The sequence below is a fragment of the Athene noctua genome, chromosome 2 (genome assembly GCF_965140245.1).
Source record: "Athene noctua chromosome 2, bAthNoc1.hap1.1, whole genome shotgun sequence".
In the NCBI taxonomy this organism is placed as follows: Eukaryota; Metazoa; Chordata; class Aves; order Strigiformes; family Strigidae; genus Athene; species Athene noctua.
The window spans coordinates 144422059-144449661 of NC_134038.1; the positions used below are offsets into that span (position 1 = coordinate 144422059).

The window sequence follows — 27603 nt, forward strand, 5'->3', positions numbered from 1 at the left end:
GTACTCACAGCACACATATTCAAATTTAACCTCACTATCTAGTACTCTATTAACGTGTCAATGGATTTTGTAGAATAGGCTGTGTGTGGTATCAGAGGAATCACAAATACAGCAAATTATTTCCCCCACAACAGATTTATGGGTATATAACAGATTAAATTAACCCACAGTCCAAATTTTCAGCCTGTACCAAAAAACAGAAGGTAATTTATGATTTTACACACACATCCAGTCCCACAGAGATAAAATTAAGAGAGTAAATCTGTTGAAATAAACTCTCCTGACCTGCAAAAAACCTAAAGTGTTTGTAAAATTAAAATGTTTCCTTGTTGTATAGTCCTGAGACTGCTATGCCAGCTATAAAGTTACTTGATTGTTCTTTGTTTACCTATAGCATTGTTTGTTTCCACAATCTTTTAACTTGGAGTGTTCATAAGACCAGAGAGGCTTTCCATTGTTCTTGAAACAATTTATTTCACAGTAGTAAGTCTTTAAATGCCAACACCGCAATTCTGAATAACATGTATTTTACAAAGTTTGGCAGTTCCAGGATCTTTTCTTTGGCTTTCTCAAGCATGTTTCAAATGTCTGTGACAAGGGTCACTGACACCAAGAGTCAGTGATAAAATCAACTAAAATACAGTGAATTACTATGACAATGTTTTTTTCTTAAAGATTCCAACAGTTCAAAACACTGGGAATACTCTGTTACTGATGTGTGGTGCTTTTGATAGCAGATTACAATGACAATTCTAAATAAATATCTATGTTTCCCTCAACACACAAAAATTACTTTTTCATTAAGTGCAATTTAATTTCATGATGAGGTTGATCTGTGAGAAAAATATACCTCACAAAACCAAAACCCAGCAAATATTCAACACAATCAAATGGAATTATTTTTTTTTAATGAGCTGTTTGATCACTCCAGTGTTTACACGGCATGGTCTACTGTTATCTTCAACAGTATTGTATTGATATGTTGATATCTTCAACATCATGTATTTTAAGAAAAATAAGTTTGAATGGCTATTAATATTGGCCTTCCATGAGGACAAGTCTGTCTTAATGGTATCTGTTGTTACTGCATCCTTTAGCATCCATTCTTTCCTCTGTCACCACTAAAAACAGAAGAAAGGTCTAAAAACAAGATCCATGTATCCATGATCCTAGATTTCCTCTTTTAAAGGACAAGAATTTTATTTTTATAATCTTTAACTAGATATATTGTAACATACATCACCAGTAGTTCTGACTATATGCTACAGGCAATTTGATGAAAAAAGAAAAATACTAACAAAGGCTTCAATAGTTTGTTGTACATCTCAAAGCCTTTCTAAGAATACAGATTTTGCTGTATTTGTTTTGCTTCTGCCAAATAACATCAGCAACGTGACATTCAGAGTTTCTTGGTGTTTTTTTTTTTTTTTTCTTTTTAAACACACAGCTATGAAGAAAAACCAGAGCCTTTGGCTGTATATAACTTGCTTCTGATGTAAATTAGAGAAGTAGGCCCCTGAATCTTTAAAACTGAAGTTCTCCTAGTATATTTTCTACAGAACCTTAGAATAATTCAGGTGGAAAGGGATCTCTGGAATTCACTTTACACAACTTCCTATTCGAAGCAGAACTAACTTCAAGGTTAGATCAGGTTGAGTTCTTAAAATCTTCAGAGAATAATTTCCACAGCCTCTCTGGGCAACTTATTCCAGTTTTTAGAGTGAGGTTCTGAGAGCTTTCTTCCATGTATCTAATCAGAATTTCCCTTGCTGCAACTTGTGACTACCCCCTCTTGCTCTTTCACTGTAGACATCCATCTTCTCTCTAAAATCCCTTGAGGAAGTTTTAAACTGCAACAGGATCCCCCATTAGCTTTTCTGTTCTTCACACAAAACAAAACCAGCTTTGTCAACTTCTCGTCATGAGTCATGTGCTCCAGCAATCTGCACATTTTAGCAATGCTCCTCCAGACTCACTCCCTTTTGTCGATGCCTTTCTTATACTGGGGGCCCAAAACTGGGCACAGTAATCCACATATGATCTAAAAAAGTACAGAGTGGATAGTAACCACTTTCCTCAAACTACTACTTATCTTTTTATAAATGCAGTCCAGTGTGCAGTTAAGACTTCATCTCTACGAAAGCTCACGAATCATGTTCAACTTGTTGCCCATGAGGACACCCAAGTCCTTTTTCACAAAGCTACTCTCCAGTCAGTCAGTCCCCAGACTATTCCTGTGTACGCATATTCACATTTTTGCATCTGTTGAACTTCATGAAGTTACTGCTGCACCACTCCTGCAGCTTGTTGAGGTTCCTGTGAACAGTAGCTTTACACTCTGTCATACTAATGTTGAGTGTCATTTCCAGATTTTGTAAGTGTGCACTCTATCCTATCACCAGAGTCACTAATGAAGATGTTAAACAGCACTGGCTCACTATCAATCCTTGGGGAGTGCCATAACCAGTCATCTCTCTGTTAGACTGTGAAAGTTAATCATTACACATTGGATCTGACAGCCTGAGCCAGCTTCTAATCTACTTTGTACTCGACTCATCCAGCCCCTATCTCACCAATTTGGCTATGACAATCCTGTGGGTGAAAGCCTTTCTTAAGTCAGAAAATTATATCTCCATGTTCACAAAGCCAGCCATTTCACCACAGAAGGCAACTGGGTTGGTCTTACAAAGTCTGCACATAAATCTGTGCTGGCTCTTCCAGTCACCTTCCTCTACTTCACGTGCCTGCAAATGGCTTTCATAAAGACATGCTCCATTAACTTCTTGACACTGATAACAGACTGACAGGTTGTCACCTTTTCTGAAGATGGGAGTAACATTCACCTCTTTCCAGACATCACTATGTTATATTCCTCTCATACAGACCCCTTTAAAATGTACTGTCCTGCTTGCCAGTGAAAACTTACCCAGTATACAATTTCAAAAGAAAAGCTCCTACAGCCTTGACCCTAATGCCCTATGGGTGTGAGGTCAGAAACTGCTCCAGAAATGCATCTTTTAATGACTTCTAATTTTTAATACATCACATAGAAAAGTCTCTTCAGAGTATCAGATATCACTACTGAGCTGAGGGACATCTCTGGTAGTATTTCAGTTTGAACTTAACTCCATTTGTCTCAACTACCTTTGATAAGAAGAATGCTCTCATTTTATCTGTAGGATTTTGCTACCTCTTCTAGGAAAAAAGAAACATTAAAGATAATATTTTTTCAACAACGAAAGGAGAAAAAGGTAGCACTGAAATTGAGAATGACTAGCCATGCATATGTATCCATCTGTGTTTTACTATATAAAAGTTCTATGACTAGTAACATGACTCTGAATCAAAAGTGAGGAAAATGTAGCTAAATCCAGTCAGAATTATGATCATTTAATCATTGGTTTTCTTCAGTCTGATGATCAAATAAAAACACATAATAAGAAAAAAACAAGATCAAGGAAAACAAAACAACACCCTAGGAAAAACTAGGACATATTATCAGAATAGTTAAAACTGAGGACCAAGACAAAATTCTACCATCCTTCAGCAGTAAAAAAACATTGAAAGCTGCCAAAGTTCAAACCTCTACTGAATTTGAGGACAGGAATGGAAGTAGAAGGAGGAATTTTTCATCTACTGTTTAATAATACTGCTATTTCTATCGGGATGGAATGAGAATTACTCAGAAAGTAGGAACGGGGTTCTTCTGTCAAAAAAGGGAACAGATGAATTAAGTGTTCCCAAGAATGATTACAAATAGAACAGGTTCAAAAGAAGAAAATCAATAATACTCCTTTTTCTGAATAATCTTTGACAAAACTGCTAACCAACTGCACTTAGAAATACCGAAGTGAGTAATTTTGACATTTCCAGTTTTGCTTTCATTGTACTTAGCTATGAATGAAATTGTTAAAGCTCACAAAATGTTTGATCACAAATTATTCTTCATTAACTTTCTTTTTTTGTTCTACAATATTGTGGAATCCAGCACAAAAGGAGACTATGTCTTGGTTTTGGTTCTAGTCTAATAGTCATTATGCTGCTAAAGCCTATAAGAAGAAATATTCAACATTACTTTCAGAGTCAAAAAGTCATGCACTCACTTTACATTCCATATAATAAATTATATACCATCCCCACTAGGAGGCTTGCATTTAAAGACATATTACCCTGATGTAAAGTATCTAAAGAAGAAGAATTTTAATTTTTATTATAGAACAAAAAATTAGTTTAGAAAGTGAGTTGCTTTGCTTACAATTACTGTATCTATCCAGCTCTCTAATCTCATATGTATGGAAAAAACAGGGAATTTGAATCTTGATTGTGTCTATTTCTACAATGCTGTCTGCATGGGGACTCCAGCAGGCTAATCTATAAACATTAATTTGAGAAACAAAGGAAAGACATAATATAGATTAACTCACTCCTACAGTAGCAGTGTGAACTATAGATTAGAATTGGTGCTTCCTCGAAAATGTAAACTGAACTGGCATAAATGTGTACTAACATTAAAGTTCCTCGATAGAGTAAGGAACTTGCCCTCCTTCTCTTTTGTTGGAGCTGATCTTAAAACTCTGATCTTGAGATATATTTCGCCCTACTGTGAAACATTGTCAGAAGATAAAAACTTAACTAAAGATTCCAGTGACATGACTATCAGGAAGACAGTGTAGTTTGAATCAGAGGAATAAAAAGCCATAAATAAGAAAAATTAGCACTACTGAAATGTGTGTCATATTTGATGATATCTGCTTTTTCTTCTCAGATACAGCCCAAAAATTCTGCTTTAATTCTGTGATATCCTAAAAATTAAAAAATTAATGCCACATGAGAGATACAAAGTTATCCTTCTACAGCCTCATTGAGGAATACAGACCTACATTTGGAGTAGCAAAAATAACTGAATATGGGAAAAGCTAGCTCTCAGGAAATTAATACCAGGAAATGTTGATAAACTTAGTGTGTTGTCATGACTCATAGAAGATTTGTTGCCTACCAGATGCCAGTGCAGAAAAAAAACCCCACACCATATTAGAAGAATACAAGTTACTGAGAAGGTCTGGAAGGAAGCCATGGTCATCATAATCTATATTGGACCCAGTGATATAAGCAGAACTAAATGGAGATACTGCAAAATAGGTTTCAACAGTTTGTTAGCTGTACATGCAAGTAGAGATTAAACACCAGAGCTCTCAGAAATGAGACTAGTGCCACACTCAGGGAGAAGCAAAGAATGGCAGACCAACATCTCAGCACAGTTCAGAAACAACACAGATGGACACAGATTGCTCCCAGAGTAACTGAACCTTCTATAGCTAATTTAGTATTGAGTATTGATATTCTTGTTACAGCATAAAACATTAAGACAACACTTACCTAAAACAGTATTAACTTTAAAATGGAGACACAAACCAGTTCAGGTAAATAGGGTGTATGGCAGGTTCTTGCCTGAAGCCATACGAGGGGGTGGGGGAGAAAAAACAACAAAAGAAAAGTGATTAAAAAGAGTCTATGTTGATGTTTAGCAGAGGTGCAAAGGGAACAAGATGACAGTTAGCTTTCCCACTTTTTGCATGCATATTTTAAGGGCAGTTATTTTTCAACATAGAAGGAAAAGTGCTGTACATCTAGGAGGAACATGAAGCCCTGAAGACATAAGGCCATAAATATATAAAAAAGACAAGCGAACTCCCGAGAATAACTTTTGGAACATACAGATTAAGAACTGTGAGTGTGGAGGAGGATTAAACGTAGCAACCAAGCACACAACGGGTTTCATCCTTTAACCTGTACATAACAGCAGCTTTTGTGTGCTGTTGAAGACACCTTTAAGTACTTCAGCCTCCACTGCCTTAGCACAGAAATCAGAAACCCCATCCAGGTTTGCTAAAAGGCAGCAAAGTAAGGACCAATTTCTGAACTTGTTTCAGCTGTTGTAGAATTTCTCATGGACAAACATCTGTATCCTTTGGTGGAGACAACTTGCTAAGCACCCTGCTTTGGAGATGGTACCCAAAAGGAGGGCACTCCATACAGATGGGGATATTAAAAGAGATCCTGTGCAGTTTTCAGGCAGAAAACTAGAATAAACCCAATTCTATATAAGTTTTTCAACCTACAGTTAGAGGCTTGTTTAGACCCTGGGCAGATGTTCTAGACAGTTGAGACTCTTCATATACCTTAAACAGTCTGATTCATAATAAACTGCCACAGCAGCTTTTATTTAGTTGTCACCTAAGATGGTAGAAAAGAAAGGAATTTGCCAGTTGAGACTGAAACCATACTTCAACAAAGGACATAATCACATTCTTAAGTACACTTGATGAAAAATAAGGAGCTTCAAAAATACTTTAAGCATATTTAGCAATAAATTTGTACTTATCCCCCAGGTTCTGAAGTATTAGTCATAATTAATAAACACAGTTTTCTTGGCTCCCTTTTTTTTTTTCCCCGTTCTGTCATGCTATTCAGTGGACCAATTACCAGATACACTACATGAAAAATTGTTTAACCACTATGAATTTCTCTTTTTCCAAATCTAAAAGAATGTTTTAGAGATTGCTAAAATATGTGTTACCTTTGTAACTGCATGGCATTATTGAAGTTATTCCAGGTTCACTCATTAACCTTCCCACAACTTGTTACAACACTAGGGTTTACATATGATTGGTCTGTATTAAAATTTAGTAATGTCCCTTCTTATTTATTTGTAATAGGTAGCAGTCAGCTAACTATAGGAAGTCTACAATGGATATTTGCACATATGTAAAGAGTTTGTCCACAATTACCATCCATCCATCCATCCATCATTTTCTGTATACTCACAAAGCCAAATGGATCCCATTGTGCTTATTAGGTGAAAAATGAACATCATGCATCTGGCTGGTGTGAGCTGGCTCTTTCTTAAGCTTAATTCACTCGATACACAAATTACCTTGTGATAAAATTTAGCGCTGAACAATGTCATATGGTGGTTATTACATTAATGACTCCAATAAAAAAAATAAATTCTGCAAACACAAGTACTGCTTTAGAAGCATATTTTGCTTGCAAAAGTGCCCTTTAAAGCAGAAACTATGTTACTAGTTCACTAACTGGAATAGGAACATGATGAAAACAGACAAGTGCTTTGGAATAAGAACGATTTACATCTGGGAGCAGTGGAAGTGACAACACACTGCCCTCAACCAGTCCTACTTGTCCAGAGATATCCAGCTTTGATGTTTGGGAGGTATTACACGATACCCAGAAGGAACCTGCTGTGCTTCTTTACAAATTATTGGCATCTATGACCCCCAGACTAAAGGCTTAAAACTAGAGGATAACTCATATTGGATTTCCTGTTAACTAGTCATAAGACTTCGCATCAGAACATGACATGAATTAAAAAAAAAAAATTTGCAAGAGACATGACTTCCAGAAACATCTCAAGCTGATCTGACAATACTTGTTTCCCAGGAAAATAACAGAAAATCCCCTCCTCTGAAGGAGAATATACTTTATCTAAAGATTTCCTCCATTCCTCAATGCCCTATCCAATCCTCTTTCTCTGGAGAAAATAATGAAATGAAAAGAGTAGGTGACACGTCTCTCTGAAAGCTGTAGCTTAGTAGTTTACCACCCTAAAGTAAGATTCTGTCTGCCTCAAAGCTGCCTGTTTTCATGACAAAAAAAATGTGACAGCAGGGGTGTAAAGCACAGTAGCAGCACAGAAATAGAAAAGAACTGGCAACAGAAGAGTGTAAAGAAGAAGAATCTCAAAGTGGTTTAGGTGAATCTTCTGGATTTCCTACCTACAGAACTGTAAAGTGGCAGGATTTAGATTTAAAAAAAAAAAGTTATAATAGATTAAATATTTTCTCTGACCAGTGTGCAAAAATTTGCTGCATAGATATTACGGAACTGTAATCTCAAGAGTTGTTGTGGGAAACTACATTCTACCACCAAATGTAGTTGAAAAAAAAAGTGAAACAAATTTTGATCATCATTTAGTGAATATTTCAGTATAACTGTAATAAGCAAATTGTTATTTATTCTTAAGTAATATCTGATGCTGAATTAAGAGGTTTGCTTTTTGCAGTTACCAAGGGATAAAATAGTATTTCTGATCTTTTCCCTTTCTTTTATACCCACGCACTCACTGTCCTTGTTCAGAGTACAATAAAATTTTACTAAGATGAAATTCCACTGAAAAAAAGATTGTAGGCAGGTTTAGGTTAAAAGAAAGTAAGTGAAACTTGCTAAATTTAACTGTTTGGTTGGAACTAGATGATCTTTAAGATCCCTTCCAACACAAACCATTCGGATTCTGTGATTCTAAGCTGGATAGTCTTTCGTCTCAGTTATGACTTCAGAGAGTTAGATAAAGAAACTACAGACAAATGCTTCACTGGCTCCAAGGTTTCAAAATAAGAATGTTTCAGAAATCCGTTTTTAAAGTGAAAGGAGTTCTAAGAATTTTGTGGCATATCTCATCTCCATTATTTTACCACTTGTAATCTAATGTATTGTAGAAAGTATTGCAGAGGAAAGTAGTTTTAGGTTTTGTCCTAACCATGCCTCATTCACTTATGATAATTCAGCAATTTACACAAAGGAAGAACATGGGAAATTCTGGTTTACATAAAATCTTAGGAATATCATCTTTCTCACGGGTACTGCTATATGTTTACATCTACAGTTATTTTTCCATTCTGTCAGTACAAACATGAGTCTTGCTCCTGCTGGTCAGAATAAATGATTTCCCACAAGAGGTCACCTCTTCCCACAGCATCCAGGCTGGTTTTGTGAGAAGTGGTACAATGTTGTCAGACCAGATAGGAAATACATTTTGCCCTCTTTTAAGGCAGAAACAAACTTACTGAAAATCCCCACTGACTTACTTGTGATCTTGCTACTGCATGCACGAGAACAGAATGGCAAAAAAAATCACCAGCAAAAAGAATGTATTATAGGGTGTAATGAAGAGAGTGTGAAAAGGGTTTTTAAAGACATAAAAGACTATTATTAGAAGGAAAGAACATGGAAACTTGTGTTAATCTCAAGCATGTACAGTTCAGTAACAGAAGTGCTGATGTCTTATTATGTCCTGTTAAGTCAACACAAATCACTGTACCAAGTAATGATACAAGAAACAATGGGTTCACATAATTTTTTGTGACTCTGCACAGTCTGCTGTTCTGCCCCAGAAAGGAACCACATGGGTATCATACAGTAAAGCTGCCAAGCCTACAGGTAAGCAGCTAGCAAAACTTTAGAGTTGGTGAGTTGTTCAAATTCAGTACAGATACCAATACAGCAGCACAGAAATGCTGCTTTTAACCCCACAATGCACATTATCTATTAATTGTATATTTGCAGAGGTTAATAGGCTTTGTGCTTAAGCAATTTACTTTATGAAATTATGCAGAGATATTCAATTATAGTAACATGCTCTGTTATTTACATCCAGCAGATAAAACCTACTTCACACAGTTTGAAGATGATGACTACAGCATGACAGCTTTAATTACACAGCCAAATGCTAATACAGCTGAACCCTACCTCTGTTCAGCAGTCCATTGCAAATTATTTAGGAACAACACATGGGCCGTTGCTTCATATAAATCAATCCTCCATTTCTATTACCCCTCATGATATAAAACACACAAACCCAACCTGCTTTGTGGGAATAATTCTGAGATAAATCAAAAGCAGAAGTCACAATTCCAATATTTTGCCCAGGCTTTCCATGTATGCTAGTTCTAAGTGAGCAGACAATTTTGCAGAGACATATACAACCCATAGTGCAGTCCATGAATCTCTGTATTTGGAAATGGTGTTTTCTTGTGCATAGTGCAAACACTACATTCAACATGAGACATAATGAATAACTAGTGATGATGAAGCCTGGGAAGACAATCTCATAAAGCAGAGCCATTATTTAGTTTTAATTCACAGCAAAATTTAGTCCCAAGAATTATTAGACCATTAACCTGGACACTGAGAAAAACAGCTGTCTTCTGTGACAATCAGACTTCTACACAAGAAATACCATTCTCATAAATAAAGCAACCTACTGACATACATTGAATAAACAGTACTGTGTACATTTAACAGTTTTTTCAGTTACATCAGTGACCTTCAAAAACGTCATTTGTGTGCACATAAGCTGAAAGGATCAAGACATAATTTCTTTTAGTCATGGACATATGCCACTTGAGCTTGATGGGGTCTCATCAACAAAACAATCAGTAATCCATAAAACATTGACCATATTTCAGATATACTCATTCTGACACAACCTATTATTTGTGGACGGTCTGTCACATTCCAACTTGTACTTGACTTAGAAAACTGATCTCAAACAGGGTCTCTGTTCAAAAGTGCAGGGAGGGTGGTTACTGAAATATTCAGTTTCAACTTCTAGCAAGAAATATTTAATATTCATCTCTATTTCACTCATAATGTTCAGTTTAAAAAACCTGAAATCTCAAAGTTTGGTGATATGGGAAAATCACTTCCTTATTCTCTTCCCTAAGTTACTCTCTCAGTGGAGTGCTACTTTTGATGATATTCAAAGATGTGACAGATTTGAAAAGCCTCGAGTTTCAGGCAACACCCCAAAATAACTGCACTTTGAAACAAAGAGCTAGACAGTCAGCTATTTTCTTACTACAAATGGATGAAGCTACAAATGACATAGGGATTCTTTTAAGGAGGAAATAAGAAACATGTCACTATACTATTACTTTGATCCTCTCTAGAAGATCAATGCTGAAGCATGATTGAAGCCCTTTGACACTAATTTCAGCATTGCTTAATTACCAATTCTTTCATTACTATGGATTAACGCAGAAAAATGAACTGCAGAAACACGCTTTCTATCATTAGCAAAACTGTTGTGCTAATAACAGCAACCCAATTTTACCTTAATTGAAGATATCAATAACATTAGACTGTGCTTATTTTTAGAAAGAATGCATTTGTGGATAGCCATATTACATCTTTAATCAATTAGGAAATCAATCTTTCTTTACACATTTTCATAACTCCTACTAACAGTAGTGGTATTCTTCCTAAGCCTGAACTATGAGCAGTGTCAAAAGTTATAGTCCTACCACTTAAAGATAAAACTGTGTTCAGTGTTACGGGTTTTTGGGTTTTTTATTGTTTTGTTTTAAGGAAATGAGCAACACTTTGTACGTAGAAAAGCACTCACATCCAACACACTTCTGCAACATACCCATATTATTCCCAACTCTTAAAGCCAGGACAAAGCACAGATTATTAAAATACCTCTTAAATCCCATCTAAGGATTAGTGTTCTACATGTCCTTCTGCAAGTGGTGCAGGAAGCAACTCATGGCACAAAATAATAAGTTATGTGTGTATTCTGAAGACAGAAAGTCTGAAAGTCCTAAGTACACCACATTAAAGACCATCATTTCTTTGACACTGTGAACAGAAGCAAATAGAAAAATACAGTAGAACTCTACCTATAGTATAACAAATTTGGATACTATCTGTTATGAAATTGAGAAAACTATAACATAGTAATATGATTTTACTTGTCAGGGATCACTGTTTGTCTCTAATGTCTGATCTACTTTTGTACATAAATCCATAAACATGTTTTTCATTGAAGCGTACAACTCACTCTGATGATAGGAAAACATGCCACCTACTACAAAATGGTTTTCTCAAAGCTGTCAATGAAGTCAGCTAAAATCAAAATAACTTCCGTTCCATCTCTGACTTCAGTCATGATCTTTAAACAGACTTATGCTAGCTATGGGTTGAACCCTGAATAAGTAAACTAAAGTGTAATGAGTTTGGAAATGTATTTGTTCTGTGTAATGTATTTGTTTCAATTTATTTTGCAACTGTCTTACATTCATTAAAAGTAAACATACCCCTAACAAGTATAAACTTTCTAGTAGACCGTGAAATATGGAATATCACTGATTATGCCGAAAACCATCAAAATGCAAATAGAATGAGAAAGAATCTGAATCAACACCATCATGTAAACAAAATATAAAATGAAAACACTTGTAATAACACAGATGGTATATCCTTATCTATTTGCCAGATTCTCATGCTAGGGATGACCCTAAGCACTCTGAAGTCATCAAGAGCCTTTGCCTTAACTTCAAAGAATTTGTTGGTTGAATAAAAAAAAAGTTTAGACTCATATATATTGACATTAATGAACATTGCTGCAATTCTCACATCAAAACATGGCAAAAGGTATATATATTTTAATGCTTACCGTTATCACTTTTGAGATTTCCATTGCTGAGCTGTTTTAATCTCTTCTGATGGGATTTGCCATTGTAGTGGATTTGTGCCTGAGCAGCAGAGTTCAGCTGAATGTTACAAACATTACACAAAGTGAAATTGGTGTGTTTCTTTTCTCTCTCCTTTTTTTCTTCAGTGCCATCAGGTGCTAATTCTTTCTCACTTTCCCTTTCTGGGACAGATGTGAAATCTGAATTGTATGATTGGTTATCAACTGGTAAATCAGGGCTCCAGGGCTTCTTCATATTTTCTGGGGGGAAGAAAAAACATAAGGAAAATTTATGAGTAATATAAAATAATATACACAAGATCTCTACATCTGCAAACCAGTAAAAGGCAAAAAATCATCTTTGTATTGTCATATTTCAACACTGTATTTCCACTCATGTATTTTGCTTTCTCTTCATATTTTTTAGTTCTGCTATGTAACTTATTTCACAGCCACTCAAATGAATGTCTTTACATGTTCAGGGGTACTATTAGTCTATCACTGGAGTCAACCGGTCAATTTTTAATTTTTTTTTTTATTATTTCTATCTTTACCGTTGGTTAGTTTAATTATTTAACAATTATACTATGAAAAGCAACCTTACAAATGCCAAGTCTCAGCAAAGTCTGGATGAAGCTCATGCCAACTGTCATCTTCTGTGGGAAACCGTATTGGGTGCAAGTGTCCAGGTGCTGGCAGTGGGGGCTGGAGGCAGCCTTTTTGAGTCAAGGCCAGGGGCTGTCCCATGCTGCTCCAAAACTGACCCATCAGTGCCCAAACCTGAGCCCATCAGCCACAGGTGTGGCACCTCTGTGATAACATATTTAAGAAAGACTAAAAGCACTGTGCAGAAGCTGAAAAAAATGCAAAGAGAAACAGTCCTGTACACAGTGGAAAAGAAGGGGGAGGGATTGCTCGAGGCACTGGAGCAGAGATTCCCCTGCAGCTCGTGGAGGACCATGGTGACATGGAGGCCATGGTGACACAGGTTTACTCCCTGCAGCCCATGGAGGAGCACAGTAGAGCAGAAATCCACCCTGCAGCCCGTGGAGGACCCCATGCCAAAGCTGGTGGCCATGCCCTGGAGGAAGCTGCAGCCCATGGAGAGCCCATGCATGAGCAGGCTCCCGTCAGGGCCTGCGGTCTGTGGAGAGGCGTCCAGGCTGAAGTTTTCTGGCAAGACTTGTGATCCTGCAGGGGATCCACATTGGAGCAGTCCTTTCCTGAAGGACTGCATGCCATGGAAAGGACCCATGCTGGAGCAGTTTTACAAGAATTGCAGTCCATGGGAAGGACCCTCACTGGAACTGTATTCCGTGGGAGGGTGCCCATGCTGGAGCAGAAGAACAGCATAAGGAGGAAGGTGCAGCAGAGATGAAGTGATATGGACTGACCACAACCCCTAATCCCCATCCTCCTGCACCACTCGGGCGTGGGGGAGTAGGACAGAAGAGTCAGGAGAGAAGTTAATCCCAGGAAGAAAGGGGGGTACAGAGGGGCAAAGTGTTCCCCAGGTTGAATCTCTTCTGCCCGTGATGGCAACTGCTCCCTGTCTTCACCTCAACCCATGAGCTTTTCTATCTTATTTCCTCCCTCTGTGCCCTGGTGTGGAAAGGGAGTGAAAGATCAGCTGGGTGTGGTCTGGCAGCCAACCAGGTCAGTCCACCACAGAAATACACGTAGTTATTGCAGCAGAAATATTTTAGAATCCTCTCTACGATTAAATCCATAAATTTCACATTTTTTTTATATAAACTATACAATAAATAGGTCAGTTAAGCTACACAGACACACTCCTACATGCAAATACTTCACGTGACTAATAGCTACAAATCTGTAGCTGTTTTAGCACTTAGAAATGTAAAACACATTTTTCGAGTTGGAAAAAAAAAAAGAAGGGGGGAGGATTAGTCTCTGTTTCACATATTTATATATTTTGGTGTACTGTAATTAAGAAAAAAATAAATCCCCTATATTTTAGTCAGCTAAACTTAAATGCATAGACCTCACTCCTGAGCTTATTAATTAGGTATTTAGCAACCCCTGGTTATCCCCTCTTCACTTTCTGTGAATGCTTTCAAGCCCAAGTGTAATCATTTTATAACCTGTCTGGTTTAAAATAGTTCAAAGACAAATAATAAGCATGTTCTATTAGTTTCTTATTTAAACCTCCCAAGATTATGATTCAAGGATAGTTAATTTAGATTCAGTTAATACCAAATTGTAGCAACTACAGAAATGAGAAGATAATCCCATCTGCAGAACTTCAAGTGAAATCAGTGTAAACATGAGCTTCTGCTATTAAAGGTGAGCAGAAATGGCACAGGTGAAGAAGTGTCTGTGCATAGCAAACCTCATTTACTGTTCAAGGAGTGCAAAATGTTATACCAACTTAATATCTTGATGAGACCTTTATATAGTATATAAATCTTTAAACTGCTTTTTCTCCCAGATTTAGTGAATAAATGAAGGTCTAGCCAAAGAATCTAATCTGTGTGACGAAATTACTGCAGCCTTAAATACGACGATACTATTTGGTCTCTAACTGACAAATCGGACAACCTCAAGACAAAAAATACGATTGCAGCAACACAAGAAAATGGACTACAGATGCCTTTAATCCCAGATCCAGACAAGGTTCAGTATCTAAAAATAAGTCTAAACAAGCATTGATTTGGGTCCTGTTGCACCAAAATACTGCAAATCATTCTTGAGAAAACTTAAAATATCATAAATTTCATCAGGTAAATGTTTTGCCAGCCATCCCAAGGATTTAAACACATTTAGTGTTTCCCAATTAAATCATAAAGATGAATTTATCTAAAGATGCAAATCTAAAACCTATCAATTGTTCAAAACAGTTTCAATCTCAGTTTTTAGATGCTTGATATCTAATTACACTGTGTTCTTTGATGCTAACTAAACACTATTTCATTTAAGAAAGCACAGACCGGTTCTGAGAGGAGCTCTGCACTTGCTGTAAATTAAAACCTCACTCAACTAGTTCAGTCAGTATTATGATTTCAGCTTTTGTGTATAGTCAACTCTTATCTAGGATTTTAGCTGTCCAAAGCAAGACATGAGAAAGCAGACTAAACAATTCATTCCAAAGTAAAATTAAAGAGAAAAAAGAAGGAAATTAAATATTCATTAAACTCAAACCTATTATACCAACAGTGTTGATAGAAACATTTATAGATAAATCACAACCATTCCATAAGATATTATGAAACTGTGGAAGCTTAGGAGAAAACCTGCAGTTTTTCTAAAGCAGATCTATAGCATATTTCTCCTGATGGAAGGAGGAAGTTTCTCCTGAGGAAGCAGCAGCAATCCATCAACCTCTCAGTCTTTTGGAGTTTGCTGGAGATATTCTTCACTCCAAAGAGAGCTATATTCATCTATCTAAAATACTTTTAAATTAAGAAGGTCAGTCTTAAAGCATTACAAGGATTAAAATGCTAACCTGATAACACTAGTTTTACTGAATTGCTCTAGACGACAGTAACTTTTCAGAAATCCCAGTTTATATACCTGCTGTACATTAATATATATATATATTTTGTATTGAAAGCATTCCCCACTAGAGAGCAGTATGAATTTAAATTTACAGATTCAATATATCGCTAGACCTATAGTGCTAGTCATATAGGCATAAGATTACTATAATAAAACAGATCATCTAACCAAGATGTAAGACTTTGTAAGCAAATATAATCTTGTAAATTAAACAAACATTGTACACTATGTGTACACATGTCTAATTCCTTTTGAAACATTTACACAGGTAAGCTGGCAGCCTAATAAACTGCATTAGCATGTTATTACACCCTTCTAATATTCCAGTCAACAAAGCCTAATCTATGCGAGTCTTATTTTTGGCATATATATTACTTCTGTCTTGCATTCTAATATTATTTCAGAAAATAAATTATAAAATGCACACTAGATAAAGGCACAGTAAAATAATAAGGGAAATTCCACCTTGGAAATAAATGATTCAAACATCTACCATTTGATTTGTGCTTTCATTAGAAAGCTGTGATGGCATTAGAGCTGCAATACATTTCTTGCCTACTGCTATGTCTCTCTTAAATCTGGAAGAAGGGGATAATTTATAAGTGCGTAGTAGGTGACAATTAGGAAAACAGAAGTCTCAGGATACATAGTACAGTCTGTCACCATTTCCTTTACAGATACACAGAGATTTCTGAATATGTAATGGCATTACTGAAGGACTCAGGTGAAATATTACATACCTGTGCAAACCACTTGAGCCGATGCTGTAAACCAGCATCACATTGCAATAGTCAGTATGTTGACTGGACACAAATGGTTTGAGAAAAAAAAACATTCCAAATACGAAGACAAAATTTTTGTAAAAACAAGAGCAGTTTAGGATTAAAACACAGGATTAAAAACTTCTTAAAGATAGCAAAGGGTAAAGAAGAGGGAGATATCCAACTGAGTATAACTAGCTCAGATACTTTTAAAATATAATTTACCACTCCAACCAGTATTTTAAAAGAAAATTTAAAAAATAATAAAGTTTGTGAAATCTTGTAAAGATCCATCACTGTTTAAACTAACACAGATGAAGACTAATTCTTGCAAAACAGCAGATTTTCTGTTCATGTCTGCATCACTGCATACTTCAATTTTCGGGAGTGAAACGTTTAGACAGCAATTTTGATTGATGGGGGTAAGGAAAAGAATGCTTAGTTTATTATTTTGGGGCATTACATAGAATATGATTAGAAGAAAACATTATAATCTTAATATTAAAAGCAATTTTTAATTGCTATCAATGTCTTACTGGTTTGAACTGCTGATCCCATGTGGAAATGGATAGGCATTAAACGAACACCCTCTTTTCCTGCCATCATATTACAGAGTTCGTCTTGACTGTACCAGTTACATTATCTTATAAAGTTATCAGTTTTGCAAATTACTTCCCCCCCCCCTTAAAAGAAGCTAAATTCTCAACCTTTAGGAGCTCTAATAAAGACTGCAGTGAACTAGAAATGAATGAGGAAGGCAACCAAGAACTCAAAATTTCAAGCCAATTCAAATAGCACTGTGGATAAATACTTACATCTATTTTCCCCGGGGCTCTGAACTCAATTTTGGCTCAATGATGCTTACCAGTAAAATGAACTTTGCATGACATTATAGCTTTGTAAAGTAGAAAACTGTCCCATGTGGAAAACCAGCACAACTACAATTTGTGGTGTTTGCTGACTTAGCTAACATAGCTACCGCCTGGGGATTTCTCAGCTGAAATGTGCTTGACTGTAAGGGATTAGAAATTACATCCTTCCCATGAAACCATCCTTACCTTCTTAGCTGCAAGAAAATAACATGCTTTCTGTTCAAGGAAATCAAAAGGAAACTCTGCTCATTTGTGTTACAATTAATTGTTCTGTTTCCAGACTGTCCTGTCAGCATAGAACTATCCCAGTCACTGTGACTTTCACCCTGTGTACATAACAGTCAAGTATGTTGGGTACACTTAAGAGGTAAATGGAGTATGAGAATCCCAGAGTAAGAGACTGCTATGCAAGTAAGTCAGTTGTATTTGATGCAGACCACTTGCCACTGATGAATGACAAAGTGTATCTTAAAGAATAGCTCCCTGTCTTCTTCCCAACAGGTCACTACAACAAATACATTCCTGTAATAGCTGAAGGACAGAAAATACAGACAGGGCATTAAGGACAAAAGTCCACTAATTACCATATTCAAGGATTTCTAATATTTAATTCTAAAACTCTGAAAGACATTTAAGTGACAATTAAAGATGCAGATGCTTGCATCTCAGTCAGTCACCCCAAGACTGCACTCACTATACATCTCACCAACAGGGCCTATGGAAAGAGTCATCTCATTGCAAAATAGACGACACAGTCAGGTGTTTTGTTCTTAGAAACATGTATGCCTCTTCTTTTGCAGATGTCTATGCTGTAGATCTCAAGTTAGATGGGAGGAATCTCACTCTGCCTGCCATAACAGTCTCCTCGAATGTTAAGAGAACTGAACTTTTGCAGGAAATAATAAAATGCAATTTTCAGATCTCAGCAGATATCAGCTGCTTCCAAAGAAACTGTTGCTACCACAATGTTTACAAAAAAAAAAAAAAAAATCGCTTATCAAGATCCTATCTTTAATTATCACCTTGTCAGTTTTTATGCTTTGAGGGAATGTTACCAACATGCTACGCAAAAATACCCTCTGATATTAACTGGAATCTTAAAATCTTTTCAAACTTCATAAATTGATGCTATGTCTTTCAGGTGATAGGACGTTACTGGTTGATGACAGCCATCATAGCAGGATGACCTTTGCATCAGCCTTTTAAGAATCTCTTCCACACTGTGAGCCAATGTACGTGACAGGACCTATCCCAAACCCAGTACCTGTATGTGTTACTCAAAAATACCTGCTGTACTCGTGATGCCTTTACTAAGAAGCCAGTGACAGTTAACTTGCCTTTGCAACCTCTAGATTGACCTTATTGAATAAAATGTCGGCTCTAGGAATTTGTTCCTGGGAGAAGCTTAAAGCGAATGTATTGCCATCTATTTCATACGTGGATGGAGGGCACAGGACAGACTAGAAGAAGGATCAGGAATAAAAATAAAATAGGTTTTCCTTCTTCCAGCCCCTATTATCACTGGATGATGTAGTCCTGACACTGTAGCCTTCTGGTTTTGATCAGGGTTGCACCTGCTCCTGGTTTTGAGCCCAGAACAATTTAGGTCATGAATGTTCTATTTTACACATTGCTGTATTTTACATGTTACTGCTGTGGCAGTTACAAACATACAGTGACAAACAATGGGAAAATGGTGAAAGGGCACTCACGGTGAAAGCACTGCATCTCTGAAATGCAGCTCCCTCCCAAATGACCTGGGTAACCTTCAGGATATGGTTCAGGATTCATCTGTTTTCTCTGGATTGAAGAATGAACATCATTTCAGTGGAAGAGCTACTGGAGAATGGAAACCTACTGGGAGTGAAAAGGCTTTTTTAAAAAAAAAAAAATAATATTTTTGAGGACCTCCTTTGTTCGGAGTCTTTCAGATTTTGCTGTCTTTCAGATGAAATGAAATACAAAATAGTTTATAATACAATAAATGCTGACATGGAAATCTGAAAAATACATGCATTAAGTATTTTTACACTATTGATAGGTTTTTCTACTAAGAGTTTTAGGACTGCAAGAATAACCATCACTTGCTTTTAAAAAGCAAGGAAGAGTTTGTCAGGTCATACACCCAAGAGCTAAATTACTAGTCAGTATTTCTTGTTGCTGTGTGCCTCATATAGTGCACACTACATCACATTTGAAGCAACTATTTATCAAATTTTCTCTTAAAAAAATCCACACAAAATACAGTATAAGAGGTAGCTTAGGAGAAAAAAAGTTAAATCAGGGAGACAAACATCTTGTTTTCCTGTTTATTGTTTTTCTGCATCCTTCCACCTCCTCCCAGTTTGATCACTGCTGCTAGCTGTGATACCACTTCAGTCATCCATGTGAATAATAAGAAAATCATAATCATCATCATCTCAGGTGATTTTTGTGAAGTTTAAGAGGAAAATAATCTCTCGAATGAAAATTGCATCAAGTGAAAAATAAAGGCAGGTTCTCCCCACGTTTATTGTTGGGGAGGGGGGATGAGGCGGAAGGAGACCAAGGTTATTTGGGGTTGGAGGACTTTATAACTTTATGTCTATGTTCTGGGCGTCCTCCCAGGAAATACATCTCTGCAAACTGAACCCTGTAGGAGTAGATTTTTATCCATTTGAAATAGGCTTATTGTATATTCATATACCTTGAGCAATAGCACAGAAAATAAAAGCCTGGGCTTTTGTTTTGTTTTGCCTGGAGAGCATTTAAATCTATCAGGAAAGGCTGCATTTCAATACTGCAGCAAATGAACATACTAAAGCCTATCTCTCATCACAGCCACATGCACCACGAGTTCCTAAAGGAACTTATAGATGAACTAAACAGAAAAAGTTCATCATTTCTTGGTTCAGCAGATCCCTTTTGTCAGAAGCAACCAACAGACATCTCATAGTCTCAAAATATACTGCAGTCATTTTTATAATTGAGATCTATAAAAAGAGCTAAGCACTAATCAACACCATATGTTATTCAATTAGCTAGTAATACATATCTATTTCTCAAGCCTGTACTAACATAATGGAGCATTTTGGGTGGCTTGGAACTGTTTAAAGGCCAAGTAATTCATTTGCAAACATGAGCTTCTAAAATCTGAGAAGTACTACTGTAGTGACTTACAGCCAGAGCCAAGCCATGAAAACACCCCTATTTGTTTTTTATTCAATCCATTTTCAGAGATGGTCATTGTGAAGACACAAGATTTCTCCCTAAAGTAAGAGCCAAATGAAAACACAGGTTTAGCTATGTGTCTGGTACCCAGGCTCTGAGGGATGCTCTTCCCATGCAGGTAAAGCAAGCTGTTTGCCTCACCTCCCTCTTCACCAGCGGTATCTTGTTGTACAGACCTTGTACAGAAGGGAGTATTTAAAACAGCTAAAGACAGAGCTAGCAAAGCTGTGAAGGCTCGGCCTACCAAGAAATGTACCCTGAAGCACATGAATTTTTTCCACAGTCTTAAATTTCCACATTTGGGAATTCCACTCACAGCCTCAGAACTCCTGCCAAACAGCACTCTGAGTTGGCAGGACTCAAAAAGAAGGGACGGAAGAGTCCAATCGCAATCCAGACCACCTCTCCTAGACAAAACCTTAGGTTCAGCACTGTTTCTGAGAAGGCAATCAGTCAGTACAGTTTTTAAAGGTCAGGAAGAAAATTACAGATTTTTCAAGTTATTAACTCTGAGCAAAATATGAATTAGACCATTTAGCAGGTTCCGGAGATAGGTGTAAAGAAAAAAGGATGTGTAAAGGGAAAAGAAGACAACCGACCTTTTTTGACAGAACTACTGAAATTTTGTAGGTATTGGAATTCAAATCATAGGCTTACAGAATAATTTAGGTTAGAAAAGAACTTTAAAATCATTGAGTCCAATCATTATCCTGACATTGCCAAGTCCACCACTAAACCATATCCCTCAATGCCATGTCTACACATCTCAAATACAGCCAGGAATGGTGACTCCACCAGTTCCCTGGGCAGCCTTTTCCAGCACCTGACAACGCTTTTAGTGAAGAAATTTTTCCTTATCCAATCTAAACCACCTCTGGCACAATTTGAATCTGTTTCCTCTCATCCTATTGCTTGTTAGTTGGGAAAAGAGACCAATACCCACCTCACTACAACCTCCTTTCAGGTAGTTGTAGAGAGCAATAAGGTCTCCCCCTCAGCTTCTTTTTCTCCAGGCTAAACAACCCCAGTTCCCTCAGCCACTCTTCATAAGACTTGTGCTCTAGACCCTTCACCAGCTTCACTGCCCTTTTTGGATGCATTCCAGCACCTCAATGTCTGTCTTGTAGGAAGGGGACCAAAACTAAACATAGCATTCAAGTTGCAGCCTCACCAGTGCAGAGTAATGGGGGATGATCACTGCCCTAGTCCTGCTGGCCACACTATTTCTGATCTAAGAATATAACTTTTGATTTCATAGATAAAAAACATTTCTTTCAGTCTCTTTTGATCAATTCCTTGATGCAAAAATCAACCTACAAATTGTCACCCAGATATCCTATAAGTGGAATATTCCACCTTAAAGATCTTTACTTTTCCTAGTACCTAAATATCCAGTCAAATCTTTATATCTCAGCAGAAAGCAAGAGCATGAACAGTTGTTTGAGCATAATGAGCAACTCATTTTTGCAGACAAGTTCTGTTCTTAACATTATAATACAACCACTATCTACCAAGTAGGTAATTTCAAAAATTAAGTTTCAATTAGTATTCGTTTCTATTTCGTTGATAGGTTATCTCTTTAGAAACAGTCACTTTTTTTTTAGTTTTGTGGTTAAGTATTTTGCCAATATGCTGATGAAAATACATCTACAAAATGAAACAAATAATTAAAAGGCACATGAATTAACTCTGTGGGAATTCTGCTTAAAAAAACCCACCACTACACCCAAAAACCCCATTTTTAAATATTATTTCAGAATAAAGAATGGTAATTTTGAGATAGATAGTTCATCCCCTGCAATGTTACGCACATAGAATGCAGCCATCAGACACTGAATAAAATAAAATAAAACTGTCAGTAAATGTTGTCGTGGTGGGTAAGAAGAAATAAAGGCCACAAGCAAAGGACTACTAAAATTCAGAATTATTTTTTCTTCTTTTCAGTTCAGGAGGAATGTCAGAAGTTTGTGTTTTGTAATTTTTCTTTCATATAAGCAATTTCAAAAATTATTACTTTCTTGCAGTTTGCAAGATGATTTCTCAAGATTGCCAAAGTTCTATGATTTGAATTCTCGAACCTTCTCAGGCCATAGGCTAGAGCAATGCTTACCACATATAAAAACAGCTAAAACTTAGAAGTCAATCTCCCCTCTCTTTTTGTTATAGTTTTGTCTTAGGGAGATGCTGTGTGGATATTTTTTAAACAAAAAGCCTTTAAAACAAAAGAACCATAGAAAAGCAAAAGAGCAATTTTAATGCTTCAATCAGTTACCCTTTGGAAGAGATTTACAGATCAAACAAGAAGGTGTACATTCTGTCTCCCTGTAAATGCACTTTTACAACCACCAGCGTTAAAAAAAGCTTGCAGGATTAGGGTTTATATTTGAATATTATCATTCACACTTTCACAAAAGTAATGATTTTTTCAGATTGTCTGCTCATTATAAAATACTCAGGTAGCTCTGGCAGCATTTACAAATGTAGGGATTTTATTATTATTATTTTATTGCTTCATTACACCCACTGGGCTATTTAATATTGAATTTAATGGAGAGCAGATCATCTTCCAAGCAATGCAAACACATCAAGGCGGAAGTCTGTTGTGCTTGGAAAGGTTAGCAGATGTTTTTTGCAAGCGTATGTGCAAGTTATTGTCATTTATCTTACTCCCGCACCTTTGAATTGCATTCTCTTTTGCAAAGAGCATGCATTTAGTACAGCATTCATGGCAATAGGAACATAACTTCTGTTAGTTTACAGCATGTGCTTTTTGGGGTATACTGTGCAGTTTTAATTGAGAAGTATAAATACACTGTATATAACTTTGTCATGTTTTGACAGCCAACATCTTTGTTACTGTATCTGAGGTCGATATAATTTTCTTTCATGTCAACTACAAATTTACCTCAATCTCTTCATCAATATTAGGGATTTAGAGATAAATGTCTAGCAAACTAGACTCTCCTTGACATGTATCAGTAAAAAAATCTGAAAGACAAATTGGGAGATCTGGACCTTTTCACGTTTCCTCAGGATGACACAGTACCCTACAGCAGCAACTGAAGTCTTTTGTTACAGTCACACAAGGCCAACATAGGGCTTCACTTACGCAGCTGGGGAATTATTTTAACACAAAGCCTATCTGTCTGTGTCACATTTCTAATAACCTTTTCATCACAGTACCCAGATGTAATGATTTATAGAAATGCTTATGCTTTAAAAATAAAAATGTGCAAAAGGAACCTATTCACTGAAAATACAAACTGGGATGATTTATTTTTTTTATTTAGGATAAATTCAGGTGATTCCCTATTAGTGAATGCAAACATATTTTCAAGCTATGATTGCTATAAACCCACAGGGTGAGTGTATGTCCTGGTAACGGGTCACAGAATACCAGGACCTCAGAGGACCTACTGGGCAATGAGATATTTATTGCAGTAACTTATTCCTTGCATTACTTTCCCACAAGTACAATTCACTCCTTTATTGACTCTTGTGTGGAAAATTAGGGTAGGGGACATTGAGGAGAATTTGCTTATATTTTTCACGAGTTAGACACATGAAAATATCTTTTAGGGCAAGCATAAGGGGAGGGTTTGAAATTATTTCTGTAAGTCTTTCTTGATCCAAGATCTCTGAAATATGTTACCTATTTACTATTTGGATATGTAGAGCTCAATAATAAAAATATGGAAATACAGGAAAACATGGACAAACAAGAGACTTCAAGCCCATACCTGCCCCCAGCACGAGGACTGCTGCTTCATTTTGGTTGCAAAAATCAGCCCCTGTTAGAAATTGCTGATTTTACAAGATATTCCAGCAATATCTTCCAAAAATCTAAAAAATTACCAGAGGCGCCCAGGAGCTTACTGGACATATTAATCAATGATGGTGCCTTAATACTGCTAAAATACAAAACAGGCTTCTAAAATAAACATTTTTCAGTTTTGCAGAAATATATATATATTCATATATGTTTTCTGTGCAAAGTTGTCTTGAACCATCACCTTCAGGATTCCACCATCATATTTTTTGCTAGACTTTATACAGCATACGTTGCTATTAACTAAAAGGCATCGGTGCTTATTTCTGAAACACCCTCACACGACTGGAAGTCACTTTTTGTCCTTAAAAAATGTATTTCTGAAAAAGAATAATGAAAAGTATACACACACAGAGGAAGTAGAATAGCTGATGCCTTCCAGCCTTCTGCGGAAGACCTTCACAGCAGTATTTCTCCTGTTGCACTTTGCGGCAAATGCTCACAGAGCAAGCCCAAAACTGCTGCTCCTGGGAAGCCTGAGCACTTTGCTCAGCCACTGTGATCTGTAAAAACTGTTGCTGCTGACTCTGTAAAATATTTCCAGCTCTGTTAGCCATCTGCAATCTCTCTCGACCTGTCAGGGTATACTCAAGCTGTTGAAAACCTCTGAGAAGTCATCCATGGCAGAATTTAAAGCTCTGTAAAACCTATGAAGTTTCTTGCTTCAGCCATGCTGATTCAGATGAAGCAGCATATAAACTCTATCAAATATAGGACAAGTTTTAAAATCCCTGAGACTTAACCAACTACTTAATTTTGCAGAATTACAGTTCCACTATGCATTAAAATATCTGTTAGCATTAAAGGTCATTCAAGGCTACCAAATAAAATATATATGAAATTTTCAGAATTAACTCAGTTTGAATCATAATTTTATGACAAAAGGTTAGAAAACTTCACAAAATTTTAAATGGCCCAGTATTTCAAGGCTTTTTATCTCAGAATTACCTTCTCTGACTTCATCATCTAAAACATTGCACCTCACTGGACATGTATAAGACTTCAATCTAAATGAAATTTTTTGGAGAACTTAAAGAAGTGTTAAACACAAGGATAGCAGTGACCCTTAGCTATTGACAGACCTTTACAATACGGTGCTCCTTCCACTAAAAAAACAGACATTTATCTGAATCCCTTTTCCTAAAATGGCAAGATAAACATACCCCTATACAAGTGCAAGTCAGTAGCATTACTCTGGCACAAAAACAGTGCAAGAAAAGCAGAATCAGGTCCCCATTTTCCTCTACCTAGAAATTCACACAGTGATTTCAGCATCTTGGGGCAGTCACCATAATTTGTACTGTTCTTGATATGCACTACAAAAACTGTCACTTTTAAAATTTATGGTATCTTTTACAGCTTGTGTTAAAGCACACTTAAAGTACTTTCAGTGTTTGATATACCTTTACCCTAGAAATAGAATTTATTATTATTTAATAATATTAAATAATATAATAATATTTTTATTATTATTATTATTATTAATTTAGACCCAGACTACCAGACTATTCACACTCAGGGAACTTTAATGGGATTACCTGCATGCGTAAGAACTTCTTATATGACAAAAGCTTTGCAGGACTGCAAAGCTTTTCTAATCAGAGTAAGATTAACATTTAATGATTAAAAAGTACCAAGATTACAACAGGTAAAACGTCCTTGTTAACTTATTACTCAAGACTGCAAAATATTCACTATTCATTTAATGAGTATCTGCTCAATCAGCTGGTTGTAGTTTCTTGAGAAGACCTGTAAGGTAATAAAAAAATCCAACAGTGTCAAATTACTATTATTATTGTAAACATTGATATTGTCAGGTTTGTTTCTTCCCCAGAAAATGTAGTCTTTAACAGAAGAAAACTATGGACAATCAAGGTAAAAAAAATACACTTCTCAATACACATACATTCACTTTTGTTTCATTTTGATGGAAATCCATTTGAAATCTTTGTCACATTTTCATTTTGTTTGTCAGAGGCATATGAAGAGTAAACACTGCATGTAAACAAACCCATCAAAAGCACAACCTAAAACCAAACTGAGTAAGTGACCTTCCCCTAAGCCACTGTACACAAGAGACTACTCCACCCTACCTCTCATTTCCCTCATTTAGACAAAATCATCATTCTTTTACTTATCATTGCTTAATTCTGGCACAATAATATAATTTGCATACAACACTCACTGTCAGGAAGCAAATGGAAATGCCTTACCTTGCAGTATAACATTGCTACCCACTTCAGCATGCCTTGCTCCTACAGTACATACACATCTGGAGCCAACACATACTCACTGTCATCAACTGCTTTTCACAAATCACTTGGTTATTGATCACTATACTTATCGTCCTTCGTTGACTGAGCCTCATTCCACATTACTGCTCTCCTGCTGCTTCAGCAGACTGAAACTTTATTACAAGGAGAATTCTCTCCAAACCAGGGCAGTGATCCTTTACACTAGATACTTACTACACCAAGAATATTTGCAGTCATATGCACTTATTTAAGAAAAAATAACTTGTTCATCGCAGTTGCAGTCTTTACCCAGAAGCAAGAGGGGGTGTTTTTACCCTCTTGTAGTGCACTATGATTTATATCTTTACTATAACAGACATGTTTTTTTCAGTACTGAAGAATTCAAAGATCTATAACACACAAATAACTAACCACATGGCTTAGGAAGGTAATTGTCTGAATGGCCATCAAGCACCTGGGAGACTACAAGGACTTTTTTCCAAATTTCGTCTGCCACTAATCATAATTCTTTCTGTCCTGCCAGCTAACTTCAACCCTTGTGTGGGATGAATAACTTCAAAGAACGCAAAGTTTCATTTATTGCACATACTCATGTATATTTAAAGCATATATATATATATGTATACACATACAGTTTTTATATACACATACAGTTATACATATCCAAGGCTTTTTAAAAGAGATCTCATATGGTCATTTGAGCAAATCATTTGGTGTCAAAACCATGGGGAGTTTGCTCTCAAAGTACTTGTTTAAAGTTAAGATTTTTCACACAAATAGGGTGACACTGTTTATTCAACTTTCCCTGAAAGAAGAGCAAAAGCTTCTGGTTCCTCTGGACCAAGAAAAAACAAGTCATTATGTTTCAAATTTTGTTCTGTATAAG

General features: G+C 36.4%; 1 protein-coding gene across 2 annotated transcripts in view; it reads right to left on the bottom strand.

Annotated features, from left to right (window-relative positions):
* The window catches only part of ZNF385D (zinc finger protein 385D), a 451302-nt gene that overhangs the window by 349085 nt on the left and 74614 nt on the right, over positions 1 to 27603 (bottom strand). For both annotated transcript variants that reach the window (XM_074900515.1, XM_074900516.1), the window contains exon 2: positions 12254 to 12532. In XM_074900515.1, the coding sequence (XP_074756616.1) occupies positions 12254 to 12532 (279 nt within the window). The remainder of the gene's footprint in view (positions 1 to 12253; positions 12533 to 27603) is intronic.